Source organism: Mustela putorius, unplaced genomic scaffold (genome assembly GCF_011764305.1).
Source record: "Mustela putorius furo isolate JIRA1106 unplaced genomic scaffold, ASM1176430v1.1 tig00000083_pilon_pilon_pilon, whole genome shotgun sequence".
In the NCBI taxonomy this organism is placed as follows: domain Eukaryota; kingdom Metazoa; phylum Chordata; class Mammalia; order Carnivora; family Mustelidae; genus Mustela; species Mustela putorius.
Genome location: NW_025421273.1, coordinates 13,251,341 through 13,271,966, shown reverse-complemented (window position 1 = coordinate 13,271,966; position 20,626 = coordinate 13,251,341). Strand labels below are relative to the sequence as shown.

At 48.8% G+C, this 20,626-nt stretch overlaps 1 protein-coding gene across 5 annotated transcripts in view; it reads right to left on the bottom strand.

The window, feature by feature from the left end:
• ACOX3 (acyl-CoA oxidase 3, pristanoyl) overlaps window positions 1–7,779 on the bottom strand; it is a 39,595-nt gene extending 31,816 nt beyond the window's left edge. For 2 of the 5 annotated variants that reach the window (XR_006605305.1, XM_013045843.2), the window contains exons 1-5: window positions 7,606–7,777; window positions 2,516–2,673; window positions 1,979–2,239; window positions 816–890; window positions 349–438 (exon numbers count right to left, since the gene is read on the bottom strand). Coding sequence is in view for 4 of the 5 variants with exons in the window: in XM_013045843.2 (XP_012901297.2) it covers window positions 349–438; window positions 816–890; window positions 1,979–2,239; window positions 2,516–2,659 (570 nt within the window). In the remaining variant the exon portion in view is untranslated. Of the gene's footprint in view, window positions 1–348; window positions 439–815; window positions 891–1,978; window positions 2,240–2,515; window positions 2,674–2,811; window positions 2,966–7,605 lie in introns of those variants that run through there. The other 3 variants (XM_013045845.2, XM_004772222.3, XM_013045844.2) reach the window with 3 other exon arrangements.
• Window positions 7,780–20,626: the final 12,847 nt, after the last annotated feature.

Genomic DNA, 20,626 nt, shown 5'->3' with positions numbered 1-20,626 from the left:
AGGAGCCAGATGTGGGGGCAGGAGTGGACAGGGAAGGCCCCTGGCCAGTGGAGCCTGGCCACTGATGGGGAAGGATCAGCTAGAAAGGGACCAGGGTCACGAAGAACCCTGTTTGCACTGTTCATTTTAGAAAGCGTGGGCAGCTTGAAGATTTGCGAACCCAACACCGACAGGCTGCCTAGTGAACAAAGAGATGAGCCCCCCCATGTTCCAAGCTGACACTTGGCAGGGGGACGATCTCAGGGTGCACGTGAGAAGCACACGTGCACAAAGACAGATCTCGGAGTGTAGGGACCCCATGTTACGCAGGCTTGAGGCTGTGAGACTGACAGGAATATGATTACCTACCTCAGTTGTGGGGTCATAGTGAGCTGTTGTTCGGACGGCCTTGGCATTACTGCCATGACTGAGCTCGGTCACCGCAAAGCAGCCGAAAATCTAATATCAAAGCAAGAAACAGGGTTAAGGCAAGAGAGATTCTTTGGGGTCCCGCCACCATCCTTCCGGAAGGACTAAACTAGAGTCCAAAGCTCCAAGTCCCCACCCCCGACCCAACCAGCTGGGGTCTTACGGAGTCACAGGGACATGCGGGACACCACGGCCCCAGCCTGTGGGGACAGTGGGCTACTCGCCCGGGCAACGCAGAGCCAGGAACTGCTCCCGGGAACGGAAGAAAACAGAAGGCTTCATTTTGAGAGCCTCATGCTAAACCCACCAAGTGCCAGGGAATATGCAGCTCCCGGGGACCCACCTCCTGTGCTTGGCGTACACAGGGAGAAGAATATGGGCTCATGCCTCTGGGGCTCTCAACTCACCTCCATGTTGAAGATCTTTGGAAGGTATTTTAAATGTCTTTCAGAACCAGAGCTGTAAATCGCTGATCCAAAAGTCTGGAAGTACAAAATGGTCACGCAAACAGAGGCAAGTTAAGGCATCCTGCTCTGGGGCATTGGGGGAGGCAGGCCTGTAATGCCCATGGCTGGGGTGATTCCTGAGTCCCTGGCCCAAGCAGTTCACGTTTAAGTTAAGCAGGAGCACCTAAGACACCCAAGGGAAATCCCGAGGGGATGGATGGACAGGGAGACAGGAGCGGAGGGGGAGAGGAGGGACGAGGGTACAGGACAGGCGGGCGAGCTCAGCTTCCCATCAGAGCCCCACAGAGGACCGTGTGTCTACCAAGGCTGGGGACACGTCATCACCTCTACCGTGCTCCAGCAGTAGGAGCCCCAGGATTGTCTCTGACCTGCCTCCCCTTCCCTGCCTGTTTTGCTTTTTGTGGGGGCTTTTTGGGGGGAGGTGTTGGCATAAAGCAAAAAAAGCCCCAAACCTCCTCTTCTTTTTTTTTTTTTCTAAGATTATTTATTTATTTATTTGACAGAGAGAGAGAGAGAGAGAGAGTGATCACAAATAGGCAGACAGGCAGGCAGAGAGAGAGGGAGAAGCAGGCTCCCTACTGAGCAGAGAGCCCGATGCGGGGCTTCATCCCAGGACCCTGAGATCATGATCTGAGCTGAAAGCAGAGGCTTTAGTTCACTAAGCCTCCCAGGTGTCCCCCAAATCTCCTCTTCTTATGAGGCTTTAGTTTGCATGGCGTTCTCCCCAAGGACTATGCAAATTCTCGCCAATTTGCACAGACAGCTGAGAACAGCAGGACTTCTCCCTAAATCATCATGCCCACATGTTCTCATCTCCATTTTTGTTTCCTATATTATTATTTAGAACTCTCTTAAAAGAAACACTTCCCCAAATGCTCACATCGCCATCTATAAGGCAGCAAATGCTGGCCAGCAGCACAGCCCACGGGCACCGTCCACGTCCCACAGGCCGTGTGTCATTCACATGAATGAGGACCTTCTCTCTCTGTGCCTCAACCTCATCTGGGCCTGGGGTGGTGCAATGGTGTGTGTGTGTGGGGGGTCCTCTGCTCCATGTGAGGCAGGGAAGGTGCAATCCTCTGCCCTCCTCACCACCCACTCACCAGCATGTGCAGCAAGAACTTGATGCCCAGGGACCAGTCATACATGCCCAGACTGGCAATGAGCGTCTGGACCAACACGGGGCTCGCCACCATGTCTTCCATGGAGAGGAAGCTAAGCTCCAAGAGGCGCTGGCAACGGAGGAAGTTCAGCTCCCGGCACTTCTCCAGGCACAGCTCTTCCCCCGAATGAGCAAAGAGCGGGTCATTCTCCAAAGTCGAGAAGATGGTCTTCTGGAAATGCAGGAGACGGGGAGTGCCCCACTTGGAGGCAAAGGTCAGCCCTCACCATGCTCTGACTATGGCTCTTTTCAAGGCCACCAACCCCCCGGGACATGGTCCAGCCCAGCCCCCCAGGGACAGATGGAAGTTGTTCTGGCCATGAGCACAGGGACCCAAGGCCTCAGAAGGTGAACCAGGCTGTGGTCCTTCAGGGGTGGCAGTGAGGCTCGCCCAGAGGGACCAGACGGCCTGTGCCCATGAAGCAGACACCCAGCACAGCCGCAGAGCTCGGCTCAGCCCTCTGACAGCTTGCCTTACCTTCAGACGCAGCACGTCCTCGCCTTCCAGGAACAGCGCCAGCTCCTTCCAGCAGAAGGAGGCGCAGGAGCGGTAGGCCTGCAGGGGCCCCTTGGGGAGATCTGGCAGCAAGGCATCAGCGCCACTTTCTGATGGGGGCGCCATCTTGGGGTATCAGCCTGCAGGAGACAGACAACCTGAGCCGGTGAGCTGGCCAGTTCACCTACCCGAGCCACAGTGCGGGCATGCCATGCAGCAAGGAGGAGAGGAGCAAACGGACTCCCAAAGGGCCAGCAAGAGAGAATGACCATACAAACCTCACGTCTACCTTCCCCGAAGACAGGGTGAGGAGGCAGTCGCAGTGGGCAACCCCGGGCAGCTGAGACCAGAGGCTCCGTGAGCTACCGCTTGGCCCAAGGACACCTCACGCTCTCAGGGCCACCAGATCTGTCCCTCAAGGCCCAGCCACACCTCATGACCCAGGAACCCTCCCTCTAGAGTCTGGCCACTGCTGACTGGTCCACTCTGGCCACATAGGACAGGAGCAAAGGTCCCCTTCCCACCCATCTGGATATGGGTCATCTGCTGGAGAGCCTTTGAACACAGACTTTTGTCCTGAACTCTCTTCACAAACAGACATCTGGCTTACCACCAACAAAGCAGGTACCCTGCAACCCAGCCCTCTTGACCAAAGACTCATTCTGGAATTTTCTGAGAGGACTGGCTCCTTTTCCACAGTGCCCTGGCTCATCAAGGCCCAGGACAGGAAGGGCTGGTGAACCCAGACCTAGAGGAAGAGCAGCAGAGTGCGGTCCCAAGCATGGACCATCCCCTGCCCACCCAGCCGAATCTTTAACACCTCCAGGAACCTGGGTCTGTTTCTGCTGAGTGTGGAAACAGTCTCAGACATGGGGTTCTGAGTTTGGCTGCTCAGTACTGCTGAGAAGCAATGGGGGCTTGAACACTGGACAAAAGAACTTGTGTGTGTCTGCACGAGAGGGGAAAGGCGCAGAGGGGATGCACTCCCCTCAAGGCAAGTGCGAGGGGGCAGGAAATCTGAGCAGACCTACAGCAGACACGGACACTAGGGGAGAACCAACAAATTCCCAACAAAGACGAGCCACGGGGCTTCCACTAAGAATTCCACCAAACAGTTAAAGAAACATACCAGTTATCTACAAAGTCTCCCAAGAAACAGAAGCACAGGGAACACTGCCATAAGGTACCCCATAAAGCCAGTGGCACCTGGAACCCCAAACCAAAGACATCTCGGGAAAGGAGGATGACAGGCCAACGTCCCTTATGAACACAGGGGCACATCTCCTCGGTAAGTCCTGCAGACTGAATCCAGCCCCACCGGAGAAAGATTGCACACTAGGACAAGGACCTGTGCCCCCAGGAAACTACACACAGCTCAAGAGGACAAAGTCAATCAGAAGGCATGTGGCTGGTACGGTCAGTTGAGTGTCAGACTCTTGATTTCAGCTCAGGATCTTAGGGTTGTGAGACTGAGCCCCAAGTCAGGACCCGGCTAAGTACAGAATCTCACTGCGGGGGGGGGGTCCTCTATCTCTCTCTCTCTGCCCTTCCCCATTTCTCTCTTTCTCTCTAAACAACAAAAAAACCCCAAAAGAATAGAAAAGAAAGAAATAAAGTCAATTAATGTAATATGCCATGCCAACATGATAAGGACAAAAATGTATGATCGTGTCAAAGGATGCAGAAAAAAGCGTTTGACAAAATCCTACGGTCTTTCATAGCAGAAATTCTGAACAATCAGGAGTGTATGCCCTTCACCTAAAAAGGGTGTCTATGAAACGCCCATAGCTCTTATCACATGTTAATAAGACTGAGTGCCCTTCTCCGAATACCAGCAACAAGACATAGGTGTCCACTTTGCCTCTTCCCATCAACACACTACTGGATGCTCCAGCCAGTGCTGTCGTGCAGGAAAATGAAATCAAAGGCATCTGGATTAGAAACCCATCTCTTGTCTACAGATGATACGATCATGTATACAGAAAATCCCAAGGAACCCACTAAAAAACGACTAGAATCAGTTAGCTCAGCCAATTTACAGGGTACAAAATCAATATGCAAAACTCAACTCAATTTCTATACACTCACCACAAACAACTCAAAAATGAAATGAAGAAAAAATTCAATTTATGACAGCATCAAAAATAATAAAATACAGAGAAAGAAATGCAAAACTTATACTCTGAAAACTACAAAGCGTTTTTTAAAGAAATCTGAGGCCTCAATAAATGGAGAGACATCCCTTGTTCACGAGTCAGAAGGACTAAACACTGTTAAAATACTGACATTCGCCAACTCATCTACAGAGCCAATGTCATCCCCATCGAAATCCCAGCTGGCTTTTTTTTTTCCCCTGCAGGAATTAAAAAGCTGATCCTAAAATATACCGGAAATGTAAGGAACCCAGAATCGTCAAAACCTCCTCAAAAAGAACAAAGTTGGAGAATCCATTCTGCCTGATGTCCAAACCTGACGCAAAGGGACTGATATGGCACCACGTGAAGACAGATGTATGCAAATTGATGGGAGAGCTGAGAGTCCAGCAGCAAACCCTAATATGTAGGGTCAGCTGCCTTTGGCCAGGGCGCCCGAACAATGTCCTGAGGAAGGAGCAGTTTTCTCAACTGGTGTTGGGGGTCCCCAATGTCCACGTGCAAAGGAATAAGGGCCCACTCTTTACACACACACACACACACACACACACACACCTCAATGTAGGATCTAACACTAAAACCTCAAAGAAGGTAAGGTAGGACTAAACCTTCACTACCTTTAGTGAGATCACACCTTCCTGGACACGGCATCAGAAGCACAAGCAATAAAAGTAGATTGATTAAACTTCATCAAAATCAAAAACTTTTGCTGTAAAGAATACCCATGAGTGAGTGAAAAGGCAACCCAGAGAAAGAAAGGTTTTGCAAATCATTTATTGATAAGGGAGTTGCTTCCAGACTATATTAAGAATCTTAATAGTAAAGCCAAATAGCCCAATTTAAAGGCCTCAAATAGAGGTTTCTCCAAGGATAGACAGATGGCCAAGGAGCATGTGAAGAGATGCTCAGCGTCATTAGCCATCCAGGAGGGCAAACCGAAACCATGATGGGACACCACCTCACCTCCCTTATGATGTCCAGGATCAAAATGACAGCCAGTAACATGCATTGATGAGAAAGTGCAGAGACAAACGTGCAGACAGTGGAAACCTCATACCCTCGTTCCTTGCTGGTGCAAAGGCAGAAGGGCACAACCATTTTGGGAAAGTCTGATGGTTCTTCAAAAGCTCAGCTACACAGCCACCACATGACCCAGCAACTCCACTCACAGGTACCCACCCAAGAAAAATGGAAAGAAATAGCCACACAAAACTTTGTGCACGAATGTTCATCATGGCATTATTTATAACTCCCCCAAAGTGGAAACAACCCTATGTCCAACAACTGACGAATGCATAAACAAAATGTAGTTTATCCATACAATAAAATATCACTGGATGAACCTTGACAGTGCTAGGTCAAGTGACAGAAGTCACACACCAAAGATCACATATTGCATGAGCCTGCTTTAACAAAACGTTCAGTGTGGGCAAATACACAGAGAAAGCAGACTGGCGGCTTCCAGCAGCTGGGGAATGACTCCTAATGGGGCCAAGATTTCTTCTGGAGTGATGAAGGCATTCTGGAAATAAAAAGTAGTGGTGGTCGCACCACACTGGATGGCTGTGGATGGATTGTATAGTGTGTTATGTCTCAACCAAACAAGACTTTTCTAAAGGTAAGCCACACTCTTAGCAGAATTCCAGTGCTCCAAAAATGCAAGCTATGAAGTCCAAGGGGAATTCTTATCTTTCTGGACTTCCATGCCCTCGATGCATCCTGGTCACCCATCATGCTCCCTCCCTGAGGTCCAGGACACCACACCAGGTGTCCCTTCCTGCGCCCCTCGAGCTCCCTGCAGACTCTCAGTCTCAGCCACACTCACTCTTCATCACCTGCTGACATTGTCCCTGATGCATCAAGGGCCCCCAGACAGGACCCTACAGGTCTGCAAGGTCAGTCAGCAGTTTCCTGGGAAACCTCCCCCATCCCCCGCCACCACACACACACACAATCTAGAAGCCCTCGAGCTCTGAATGGTCCAACCCAGGGCTCCGCAGCCCTGGGTTACCGGAGCAATAAGCCTGAGTGCTATGCTGGAATTCCCTTCTCTGCCCCCAGAACTGATTGGTTACCAAGCCCCCAACTGCAGCTTTCTAACACCTACTGAATCCTTTCTTCCCTCCACAACTATTAAACCAATGCCAAGACTGTCCAATCATCGAGCAATCCCTGACTGTAGGTGAATGTTAAGCAGCTACATGATCTCAGCGCTGCTCACAATCCGAAGTGCTCTCAGCAGGTGAGTGAATGGAAGCCTGTAAGATGGAAGAAGTTGCCTGAGATCCACAGCTGTTAGCACACCCAACCTCAAATCCCAAGATCCTAAGCAGCCAGGGAGGCCCCTAGGACTCCATGCCACATGAGGTCACCCACATAACTACATGATGGTCTCGCCGTGGTGACCAAGGAGTCTGATGCCAGAATGCCTGGCGTGAGACACCAACATTAGCACTTCTGAGTTGGGAGCACTTAGCCAGTCACTTTACCCCTCTGTGTGTTAGGGTGACCCCACGGTCATGCTAGTCTAGTGTCTAGTGTCTAGTCTGCTGCAGTTCCCAGGGGGCCCTGGAGCAGTCTCGCCGCAAGACATCATTACAATAGCTACAGCCGCCTTTAGTCAGTTTTCCTCTCAGCAGCAGAGAGGTGACTAAAATGCAGACTGATCATTCTCCCTTTAGGTGACAGCTCTGTGGCTACCTTGGGGGACAATGTCTGACCTCCTCAGACTGTCTCTCCAGTTGATCTGCCAGGTCCAGGCGCCGGCAGTCTCGCCCCCAGCAGCTCTGGCAGGGAACCGGTGTGCCACGGGGCCTTTGCACAAGCCACCCCCCCACGCCCACCCCTCCCGGTAGGCCCCCCGCCCCTGAGCCGCCGGCGCCGCCCGCGCCGCTGGGCCCCCGGCCCCACGGACCCGACCTTGAATTTCGCCGTCCCTCCTGGTCGCTGGGTCCCCCACACCGTCCAGCGCACACAGCAGACGCCCGACGAATGTCCTCTGGGGCAAGACAGACATCCAAAGGCGAGCACCGCCCAGATAGGCAGGTTGACAGCGCCGCACGCCTCCCGGCCACCGTCCGCCCGTCGACGTCATCACAGCGCGCCGCCGGCCCGTTGCCTGGGAGACGCGAGGTGCGCTTGGGGAGAACCGGCCTTGTGGGCGGGTGGGTCTCCTTATGCACTCTGTGTGCGGGTCTTGGGGTGTTTGCTCGGTATGCTGATTCCTGGGCCCCCTCCGGAGCCAGGGCAACAGAACCGTGGGTCGGAGCTGCTGCACCGCGTGCTCAGCGATATTTGCGAGCGGTGCTACTACCCAGTCCCTCCCAGGCCCCCGGGCGGCTGCTCCCTGGCCCCCTCGCCGGGCAGTCTTCGACCCCGCAGTCCTGCCGGGGCTGGACCAGCTGCCCGCTGCCGCGCTGCTATTTCCAAGGGCAGTTGCAAACCTAAACACCGCTCCCCAGCCCTGTCTCGCGCTGTGTGGGGGCTCCAGACCCGCAAACCTAAACCCCTGCTCCCCAGCTCTGTCTCGGGCTGTGTGGAGGCTCCAGACTGAGCCGGCCCCTTCCCCCGAAACGCGCGGACAACAGAGGAGACGAAGATGAAAGTCCGTGGCCTCCCGCCGCCAGTTGCAGACACTCCAGGCAGGCAGGGTCCGCCTTTCTCTGGTGGACCCACCTTATGACGGATAAACAGCCGTCGTCGCCGTCGTCTTCCTTTTTTATTTATTTATTTTTTAAGATTTTATTTATTTGTCCGAGAGAGAAGGAGAGACCACAAGCAGGGGGTGCCGCAGGCAGAGGGAGAAGTAGGCTCCCCGCTGAGCAAGGGGCGGGGGAAACCTCTATCCCAGGACTCTGGGGTCATGACTTGAGCCAAAGGCAGAAGCTTGCCAAATGTGCCACCTAGGTGCCCCTGACAGTCTTCTTTAACATGTGAAAATCTTGCACCAACTTGCATGTTTGTGCAGCCACTTTGGGAAACAGTGTGGAGATTCCTTAAGAAATTAAAAATAGAGTTACCCTATGACCCTGCAATTGCACTACTGGGTATTTACCCCAAAGATACAGATGTAGTGAAAAGAAGGGCCATATGTACCCCAATGTTCATAGCAGCAATGGCCACAATCGCAAAACTGTGGAAAGAACCAAGATGCCCTTCAACAGAGAAATGGAAAGAGAAGATATGGTCCATATATACAATAGAATATTATGCCTCCATCAGAAAGGATGAATATCCAACTTTTGTATCAGCATGGAAGGTACTGGAGGAGATTATTCTGAGTGAAATAAGTCAAGCAGAGAGAGTCAATTATCATATGGTTTCACTTACTTGTGGAGCATAAGGAATAACACGGAGGACATGGGGAGATGGAGAAGAGAAGTGAGTTGGGGGAAATCGGAGAGGGAGATAGACCATGAGAGACTGTGGACTCTGAGAAACAAACAGGGTTTTGGAAGGGAGCGGGGGGCGAGGCGGTGGGAAGTTTGGGTGAGCCTGGTGGTGGGTATTATGGAGGGCACGTAATGAATGGAGCACTGGGTGTGGTGCATAAACAATCAATCTTGGAACACTGAAAAAATAAAATTATTTTTTTAAAAAATGTGAAAATCCTGTCGAAAACTTAGTTTATGTCTGCCCCTCCCAACCCAAAGCTGTATAAACAATTATTCCTCACTCCCCCAGAGCACCTGTTTCTGCCTGTGGGTCCTGTCCCTGTGCTTTGATAATGCCACTTTTTTTTTTTAAACCAAAACATCTCAAGAATTCTTTCTGGACCACTCACTTCCAGACCCCACACTGCATCAGATCACATCAGAAGCAACTGGATCTGGCAATTTACCACAAGAAGAGCAAGGAAGACCAAGTCAGAAGGTTTCCGTTTAAAGGGATCTGAGAGATTGACACTGTGGTCACAGGAAGACAAGTTCAGTTTTTGGGATGCATGAAGTTTAAGACGCCTCTTGATGAAATCTGGAAGTTTTGGATTTGTGAGCAAACAGCTAAGAAAGAATTTTTGAAGGGTCTTTGGTGCAAAAAAGGTGTTTTTATTAAAGCATGGGACAAGACCTGTGGGTAGAAAGAGCTGCACTGGGGTCGTGAGAAGTGGCTCATTATATACTTTTTAATTAGTGTGTGTTAGGGATACCATAAGGAATTGGGGAGCAAGGCTTTCAGGACCTTGAGGGGATAGCCATTGCTAAGGTCAGGTTACTTTTCGTCTTTAATAAAATGTAAACATTAGGGCACTAAGGCAGCCCTGAGTTCCTTGGGAAGGGCCATGCTCTATAGGTTTCAAGAGTCCGTGGGCTGCAAGCTATAATATTTAATTTAAGCTACGTTTCCCTCACCTTTGTTTCCCTCATCATTTTCGCCCCTGAACAGATTTGACCCTTAAATCTTTAAGATTGCTGGGGGCTCGGTGTCATCTTCTGGAGCAGCATCCTGCTGGATGGGGGTGGAGATGGGAGATGTGTCCCTACCTATGGGTTAAGATTGCTCAGTTGAGGAATGAATAGGAGTTAGGAAAGGCTGAGGCAGCTGTATCTGGAGTTGATAACATATGGGAGTCTCCTTGAGCAAAAAGGATCATCTGTTATGGCAGGGAATGGGGCAAGTTTGTTAAAACCCTCAGAAAGTTACAAATCACATGCCTAAATAGGATTACAGATCATTATAAAACTTAAAATTTAATTATTTAACTAAGGTGGCAATGAGAGACTTCAAAGACAAGTATGTTGGGTTATATGGTTGTTAGCAAAACTCAGCTCCTTTAATGTTGAATGAAGAGTTTTAATTGATTAATTAAAAACCCGATAAAGACAAAATATAGAAAACTTGGTTTTCTGGGAAGACATTAAAAAAAAAAAACACAGGTCTTTTTAAAGAGAGAGAAAAGCAGAATTTCAGTCTTATACCAGAATTTAAAGTTTAAAATCCATTCATTTCAGGGGCTCCTGGGTGGCTCAGTGGGTTAAGCCTCTCAAGGTCCTGCGATTGAGCCTCACATTGGGCTCTCTGCTCAGCGGGGAGCCTGCTTCCCCCTCTCTCTCTGTTTGCCTCTCTGCCTACTTGTGATCTCTCTCTGTCAAATAAATAAAATCTTCAAAAAAATTTTTAAAAATCCATTCATTTCAGTCTTAGTCCTGACAGCACATAAAATTCCAAAGATTTTCCTTCATAAGCCTTCTACAACATTTTTATTTACTCCTATTTTGACCTATGCCCTTCTTTAAAAATCAATCTTCATTACATTTAGCTGAATTTTTACTCTTAGAAGCCTTAGTCTCCCATGAAAACTAAGTGTAATCAATTGTGAACTGTTATGCCATAATTATTTAGATCTGAAATGTATAAATATAAATATATTTTATAATTTATAATTTAAAACATGTTTTTTCATAGTACAATCTTTAGAGAAAACACAAAGCATATTTAGCACCGGACCCAAATATCCTTAGTTTTTCTGCAATAAGCAGTCCAAAGCACAAACCTACACCCAGTAATCAGTGCTTTAGCACTCCATCCTATGTAGAAGAGATGTAGATATCCAACAATTTCAATCTCATTTACCATCCGAGCAACACTTTAAAGTTTCAGGTTACCAAAGACATTGAAAGCTATCTTAACAATGACCCATGAACATCTTGAGATAGATGAAATTAACCATCATTTTAACTCATTTTTAAAAGATTTTTACTTATTTATTTGACAGAGATCACAGGTAGGCAGAGAGGCAGAGAGAGAGAGAGAGAGGAGGAGGAAGCAGGCTCCCTGCTGAGCAGAGAGCCCATTGCGGGGCTCAATCCCAGTACCCTGGGATCATGACCTGAGCCAAAAGCAGAGGCTTTAACCCACTGAGCCACCCAGGCACCCCTTTAAGTCATCTTTTTTCTAACAAATTGCTGCAGAGATAGCACGAGCTTATTGGACCGTCAGTAAATCTTGGTAGAATAGAAGTTTCTTATTAAATGCTGCTAACTCTAAAGAAGTGTCTATCTTAATTAAACCAACAAACTACAAGTTATTTCACATACAAGTTAGTTTATATTTATATTTCACATACAAGTTAGTTCGACCCAGGTCCACTGAAAAGTCCATAAATTTCTTCCCCGTTGTCAAGTGGTACCTGGTGCACCAGTGGGGAAATCTGAAGTGGACAGTGTTAGGTCCAAGTGGTTACTTTTCCCTTCTGGACAGTGAGGTTAGGAGGAGAGGCCAATGGTGCCAGAAGCACCCAGATGGTTAGGAAACAGGTATGTAAGCCACACTCAAGGTTGTGTCACAACAGGAGGAACACTGGGTTGTGGGGGAGCAGAAAAGGTGAGGTGCTGCCTGAGGCAGAGGAAGAGGTTTCCCCATTCTGAGCTCAGAGTGAGCCACCCAGGCGCCCCTCCTGTTACTTTTATATTGAGTCCAATTAGCCAACATACAGTACATCAGGTTTTTTTTTCAAGATTTTTTTTTATTATTATTTGACAGAGAGAGAGGGATCACAAGTAGGCAGAGAAGCAGGCAGAGAGAGAGGGGGAAGTAGGCTCCACGCTGAGCAGAGAGCCCAATGTGGGGCTCAAATCCAGGACCCTGAGATCATGACCTGAGCCGAAGGCAGAGGCTTAACCCACTGAACCTCCCAGGTGCCCCAGTACATCAGTTGTTTTTGATGTGGTGTTCAATGATTCATCAGTTGCATAAAACACTCAGTGCTCTTCACATGTTCTTATTGCTTTTCATCCAGTTACCCCATCCCTTCACCCCCTGTCCTTTCTGCAACCCTCACTTTGTTTCCCAGAGTCCAGAATATCTCATGGTTTGTCTCCTTCTCTGATTTCTTCGCTTTCTGTTTTCCCTCCCTTCCCCTGTGGTCCTCTGCGCTATTCCTTATGTTCCACAAATGAGTGACACCATATGGTAACTGTCTTTCTCTGCTTGGCTTATTTCACTCAGCATAATCCCCTCCAGTTCCATCCATGTCGATGAAAATGGTAGGTATTCATCCTTCCTAATGGCCGAGTAATATTCCATTGTATATATGAACCACATTGTTCTTTATCCATTCGTCCACTGAAGGACATCTTGGTTCCTTCCACAGTTCAGCTATTGTGGATATTGCTGCTATGAACACTGAAGTGTATATTCCCATTCTTCTCCCTACATCTGTATCTTTGGTATAAATAACCAGTAGTGCAATTGCCGGGTCCTAGGGTAGCTCTATTTCTAATGTATTGAGGAACCTCCTTACTGCTTTCCAGAGTGGCTGTACCAGCTTCCCAACAGCAGTGTAGGAGGGTTCCTGTCTCTCCACATCTCATCAACACCTATTGTGTCCTGTCTTGTTAATTTTAGCCAGTCTAGCTGGTGTAAGGTGGTAACCCAATATTCATTCTTCTTGGGCTCACATGGAACTTTCTCCAGAATAGACCACATACTGGGTCACTGAGATTATTCCCTACATATTTTCAGAACACAGTGCTTTGAAACTGGAACTCAATCACAAGAAGAAATTTGGAAGGAACTCAAACACTTGGAGGTTAAAGAACATCCTGCTAAAGAATGAATGGGTCAGCCAGGAAATTAAAGAAGTTAAACAATTCATGCAAACTAATGAGTATGAAAAACATTGGTTCAAAACTTTTGGGATACTGCAAAGGCGGTTCTTAGAGAGAAATACATAGCCATACAAGTCTCTCTCAAAAAATTAGAAAAATCCCAAATACACAAGCTAGCCTTACACTTAAAGGACCTGGAGGAAGAATGGCAAATAAAGCCTAAACCAAGCAGGAGAAGAGAAATAATAAAGATCAGAGCTGGAATCAATGAAACAAAAACCGGAAGAATAATAGAACAGATCAACAAAAGTAGAAGCTGGTTCTTTGAAAGAATTAATAAGATCGATAAACCTCTGGTCAGACTGACCCAAAAGAAAAGAGAAAGGACCCAAATTAAAACAATTGTGAATGAAAGATCAGAGATCGCAACCAATACCGAGGAAATAGAGACAATTGTGAGAACATATCACCAGCATCTATATGTCAACAAATTAGGAAATCTGGAAGAAATGGATACATCCCTGGAAACTTATAAATTCCCAAGACTGAAACAGGAAGAGGCAGGCAATTTGAACAGACCAAAAACCAGCGAGGAAATTGGAACACTAATCAAAAACCTCTCCAAGAAACAAGAGTCCAGGGCCAGATGGCTTCCCAGGGGAATTCTACCAACCATTTAAAGAAGAATTAATATGTACTCTACTGAAGCTGTTTCAAAAAATAGAAATGGAAGGAAAACTTGCAAACTCATTCTATGTGGCTCCAGTTAGTCTAGACATTAACCCACGAGTTGGATGAACGGAAAACCCCCACATCTGTTAGAGGAGGAAGCAGAGTGAGAGGGTCAACTTCCCCTTCCTTAGGGAGGGCCTGTTTCCTCCATCCCGGGATCTGTCAGGAGGAAGCCCATTTTAATAATTATTATTTAATCTTTCAGGAGAGAGTTTATTGGCCTGGTTAAGTGAACAAACATGTTCCGCAGGAGGCACTTAGGTCAGGGTCCTGAGTTAGGACCCTGAAGCCCTGGATCTGGAGTACCTCCATCCATCTGCCCTGTTCCCTTCCTGCAGGAGAGATCTAGGGGACAGATCCTACCGAGGCCATGCAGTGTTACAGGAGATCAGTACTTTCTTAAATTTTGCAACCTGAAATCATTCCAGTGCATTAAAAAGCATTCCAATGGAGAGTCCAGGGAACTGAAGAAGAGAGAAGGCCCATTAGCCAAGAAACCCTCCCCCAACTCCCAGGTGGCATCCCACAAAAGATATGTCAGAGATTCCTGGTGTCAAAGTGACCTGAAGCATCCCTCAGATGGAATGGCTATTATCACTGCCTGCCCTCAAAGGCCATGTAGGAGGAAGGCAAGCAACCCCTTGCTTCCTCATCGTTTTCTAGACTGCAAAGTGGGAGCCAGGGCATGGACCAGGACTCCATGCCTTGTCTTGAAGGCCGTGCCCTATTTTACCTTGCCTCGAAAAACCCGCAGTTGTTAACCATTGGAGAACCCTAGAAAGGTTTTCCAAGGGGGAAATTACCCAATTTTGTAATTTAAATAGTTAATAGAGGACATTGACAGAAGACAGTAAAGATAGAAATCCATCATGGTCTAAGTAACATTCCAACACATATAGTCAACTTACATGTCAGCTTCTCGGTCCTGGGTTGGATTTTAATTCCTTTGCGTACTGGTTTCAGCGGGCTCCCAGTGGAGGTCCCACGGTCAGAAGCAACTAGACCAGAGATGGGAAAGGGATGGAGGAGGAGGAGACCTCACATGGGAGTCAAGATTGGGACTTAGGTGCTCTCCTGTGCCCAAGACAGACAGCTTTGTGTAAGGTCAGGAATGAAGAGAGGGCACCGAGTTTCTAGGTCTTATTACCATCTTGGCCAGGGTACCAACTTCCAGCAAAAGGCAGCCCTGTAGATCAGCCTTTAGCTAGAGCATTGGAGCCTAACCAATGGGCATGAACATGTTCCAATAAGACCACACTCTCTGAAATGCCCCTGGAGTGAGAGCAAAGGAAGAAGAGAGGAAGTACTCACCAAATTTGCACCATGGCTCAGAGTCCTGACGAAAGGACTCGAAGCCCCACGTTGTGGGGCAAATAATTTGGGATAGTTGGGGTTTGGAGAAAATGGTCAAGAAAGAATTCTTAAGATGTTTTTGATGGAAAAAGGTGTTTTTATTAAAGCTTGGGGACAGGACCCATGTGCAGAGAGAGCTGCACTGGGGTTGTGTGCAGTGGGTGATTATATAAGATTTCTTATCCTATGGAAGGAGGGTGATATTAGGGTCCCAGGAAATTGACTCTATGATTTCTGGAGGTCTGCTATGGATAAGACTGCTTTTTTTCTTATAAATCGTTGAGACAATTCCAAACTCATGGAGATGCATGTCCTGTGGGACTGTGATCTGTATCAGTCAACCCTTTGGGTTTTTCCCCTTCCTTTGTTCTCCAGCAGCCAGAAGTGCTTGAGGAATGTCACACATCTCCCACCTGGGGGAGGTTTGGGGGTGTTAGCTTGGGGTTTGCCCCCAGCTTGCCTTTTGAACCCCCAACACCCGTGGGAGAACTGTGTGGCAACGCTTGGCTGATATTTGGGAAGTCTCTCTCTGTTCCCATTCCACTCTGAAATACCTTCTCCTTTGTTCCATGGCTGCACATTGTCACACTTGTGATTCTCATTGAAAACGGACTCTGAGGTAGGGGAACTGACAGGACTCCATTTCAGAAAGGTTCCCTCTCCGCAGTTCCTCAGCTGGGTCCCGTTTACTCACGTTCCGCATTTTGCCTCTGAATGAGCCAACAAAGCTATGTTCCCATTTCATGGGGAGAAGCAAGAAAGTGAATCATCCTCTGAGTTTTGTCCTAGGTCCCCAACACCTGATAACATCTAAGAAAAGCTGGGTCCCAAACTTGTTCCAGGACATTATCTCCAAGCAAGCCTCCGCTGATGCTGGCTTCAGTATTCCCACCTTTGGTTATGTACAGAATTACATTTTTTTTAAATATTTTATTTATTTATTTGACAGAGAGAGAGATCACAAGCAGGCAGAGAGGCAGGCAGAGAGAGAGGAAGCAGGCTCCCTACTGAGCAGAGAGCCTGATGCGGGGCTCGATCCCAGGACTCTGAGATCATGACCTGAGCCGAAGGCAGAGGCTTAACCCACTGAGCCACCCAGGTGCCCCCAGAATTACATTTTTTAAAAAAGATTTTATTTATTCATTTGACAGACAGTGATCACAAGTAGGCAGAGAAGCAGGCAGAGAAAGAGGGGGAAGCAGGCTATCTGCCAAGCAGAGAGTCTGATGCGGGGCTCGATCCCAGGACCCAGGGATCATGACCTGAGCTGAAGGCAAAGGCTTTAACCCACTGAGCCACCCAGGCGCCCACAGAATGACATTTGTCATTCACCCAACAATCTCCTTTGACTGACGCTACCCTGGATTCCTGGGGGAACAGTACCCTGAGCCCTTTTCCAGTATAAACCCCTAAACCAAAGTGAGGAAGAGGCTCATTCTCATTTCCTTTCTGAGTCTCCCAGACATTTCATCCGCTCGTCTCTGTCACTCATGCTATTCCAGTAAACTCCGTTCTCACTTTCTCTGGCTTGCCTTTGATTTCTGTCCTGTGCGAAGCCAAGGGACCTCTTGGCTGGTCCTGTAGGACCTTCCCCTGTGTTCCCAGACTCAGTATCAGGGGGTTCTTCCTGTTGCAGAAGCAGAAGGGAAAGTCTGCATGACCGGCTACGACCCTGAATCTACCATGCTAAGCCAACAGAATTAATTCTCCACCAGGCACTGTTTCCAGCCACAGGTCTGCATCATTACAAGGGGTCCCTGAGTCCACAGGAGCACCCAGGAGGGCCTGAAAATCAAATAGAAAATAATGGTCTAATAAGGCGCCTGGATGGCACAGTCAGTTGAGCAATTAACTCTTGGTTTTGGCTCAGGTTGTGATTTCAGGGTCATGAGATCGAGCTCCATGTCTAGCTCCATGCTCAGTATGGAATCTGTTTGAGATTTTGTCTCCCTCTCCCCTCTTGCTCATTCTCTCTATCTCTCAAATAAATAAATCTTTATAAAAATTACTGGTCTAATAAAAGTACACGTCACTGTTTTTCAAATGGATATACTTTTGAGAATCTTTTATAAAATGAATGAACTATAGAGTAATAATTCACACCTTTAGATCAGTTTCTCCCAAAATAATGACTACTAGAAAATTATTTGGGTTCACATGTTTTATTGATATCAGATAAACATCTTTCCATTTGGAAATCACTGCAGTCCAGTGCAGAGGTGGGGAGCAGGTACTGGCGGGCAGGCTAGAAGTAAAGACGGAGGAACAGGTGAACTGGTGCAGGTGAGAGGTGGGAAGGCCTGTGGCAGGCAGCTGGTGCAGGGGTGGGGGATGACTTTGTGCTGTTGGTTCTGTATCTCGTGGGGTGGTGGGCACACACAAAGCAGAGGCTCCCCGCTCGCTCTCTCTCCACCCAGCCCTCTGCTTCACAGGTCGGTGCAACCCTTCAGGCTGCTCGGAGCTGGCTCATAGCCAGCTTCGGTCTTATTCCTTCATCTCTCCACTGGATCCCTGCACAGATGACTGGGTTCAGGACTACTCTTCCCAACTCTGACCCCAGCTTTCCTACAACCCACCTTCTGGTCTTTGATTGCCAGCCCCCCAGCACCCCACACTCAGTTTCCCCTCTGGCCTTAGGACACTGCTTGACTCGAGTCTGACAAGGAGTGTGCTTTAGACATCTCTGGGTAGGACTAGGTGATCTCTGAAACTTCTTGGATGGCGGTGAGGTAGGAAGAGAGGAAGGGGTCACACTCAAGTTTGGGTTGTCCTGCTGGGATCTGGGTGGATAGAGATGCCTCTGAGACCGGCAGAGAGGGGAGCAATTTAGGGGGAGAAGAAGGGGATCTTGGTTTTGTGCAGGTTTTGTGAGATACTTCCTGGTAAGACTTCCAGGAGAGGCAGTGGAGCAGGTACAAACAGCAGGGGAGGCCAAGAGCTCTTGCGGTGACATCACTGACAAAGAACTGGCAGTCCTCTGCAGCAGTCCCCATCCACCCATTCTTGATCATTTTGACATCTCTCCACTCCACCCCATTTGACCTTGCTCATCTTTAGCCCTTTGCTCTATTCGCCGTCACTGGTCAGTGCAATGATTTGAACACATTGTTATTACTCAAGTTTCCTGCCTGGTTTTGGCCATTTGTCTCTCTCTATCCCCATCCTTCCTTCCTCACCCACTCCTCGCTCCCTTCCACGCCCACTCAGTAATTAACTAGGTAGCTCCTCTGTGCCAAAAACTAAGGTTAGGGCTTTGGTGATGAGTAATCCAGACTTTGGAGGTATGAGCCAAGAGGTGGGTGAAATCTGTTCTTGTTCCAGCAAGGAGCCGACAAACTCTTACACAAGGATTCCCACCCACTGCCAACTGGAATTTTCCAGCCCCCTCTAGGCATTGTCTTCTGGCTTCATGACCTCTCACCCCAGAGCCCTAGGCCTCCAGGTTTTTGCTGCATCCTCTCTCTCTCCTGCACTCCTGTGACACACAGCAGGGCAGCAGGGACCCATCAACCAATGTCAGGACAAGCTAAAGCCCCCACACCCCCAGAGGGGTGTATAACACTCAGTGTAGAACACTGAGCCTGAGGAACTTCCCTCTTTCTGTAACCTCTGAACCCCGAAGCCTCTGAACCCGCAACCCTGTGTTGAGTGTTGCACTTTTCATGGTTTTTTTTTTTAAGATTTTATTTATTTATTTGACAGAGAGGGATCACAAGTAGGCAGAGAGGCAGGCAGAGAGAGAGGAGGAAGCAGGCTCCCTGCTGAGCAGAGAGCCAGATGTGGGACTTGATCCCAGGACCCTGAGATCATGACCTGAGCCGAAGGCAGAGGCTTTAACTCACTGAGCCACCCAGGCACCCCATTTTTCATGTTTTAAAACCATGTCTTAGATGTCTGCCTCTGCCATTGGCCTGAAGTTTGCTCAAGTGGCTGCATTCAGCTCTGCATTCTCCACACTTGGCTCAGGTACCCCCCCCCCCACATATATATTAGCAACTGGAAAGTTTGTCGTTACTTGTCTTTTGGCTGCTCTAACCAGGCCCCTTTGGACAGAGTTGGGGGATGAATTCTGTCCCCCCCTTAAAAAAACAGGTCCAAGTCCCAACCCACTATACCTGTGGCCTTATTTGGAAATAGGGGCTTTGTAGAAGAGACTCGAAGAAAGTGTGTGACCATGGAGGCAAGTTATGTGGCTACAGTCCAGTGATGCCAACAATTGCCGGCAACCATCAGAAACCAAAGAGGCAAGAAGTGTTCCCTCTCGGGGCCTCCAGAACCATGAGAGAATGAATTTCTGTTTTTCCATGCCCCTCACTGTGTGGTGAATCCTCATAGCAGCCCTTAGGAAAGAGGAAGAGAAACAGCCTCATTTAAAGTGTGTGTTGGGGGAGTGCCTGAGGGGTTCTCTCTGTTTTATCCAATTCTTGATTTCAGCTCAGGTCATGATGTCAGGGGTGTGAAACTGAGCCCTGTATGGGCTCCATACTCCACCTGGAGTCTGCTTGAGATTCTTTCCCTCTGCCCCTCCTGCTCATCCTCTCTCTCTCTCTCTAATGAATAAATAAATAAGAGTTGGGAACCCTTGAAGGGGGAGCGCTCACATAAGTACCACTCACTACAGCTGGCATCACCTGCAGAAATAATTATTTGGGACAAGAGAGGGCATTTTTCACACGAATTCCATCTCCTTTTAAGACGAAGAAGGAAGGTCCCTCCCCACCTCCGCAACAGGGCATGAAGCACGCTTGCCGCCAAGGAGAAACTGCCCAACCTCAAACTCCCGGTCTTCTCCATCCCGTTTCCTCCTAAAATCCAAGAGAAGCTGACCTTTCCTCCGTCTCTTCAGACCTGTCTATGGCTCACCATAGCTCGAGATTTCTCTGCGATTCCTGAATAAACTAGTTTTGGAAGCAAAGTAACTGGCTCTTCCCTTTGTAAGGTGGAACCTACAAACAGCATAAACAAGAGCCACGCGGTCCAAGACCCAGCGAGGGCGTCAACAGGTGTGTCTGGGGCTCCCGCGCTCGTGCAGGCTGCTCTGACTGCACAGACCCGGGACACGCTCTGCTCTCCCAGAGATCACGCGCTTCTCCTGCACTCCGCAGCGACTGTTGGAGGGGGTGAGAGGAGCCCCAGCAGTGGGGCCAGGGTACCAATAGATAAAGGCTCCCGGAGTTTGGGGCATGGCACAGTTCCTGCAGACTCAGCCTGGCAGGGCCCGCCCTGCCACCCGCCCCGGGCCTCCAGGAGACACGCCGGCGACAGAGGCCACCCGACGCACGCGGACCACAGGCCCGCGCTGCCCGGAC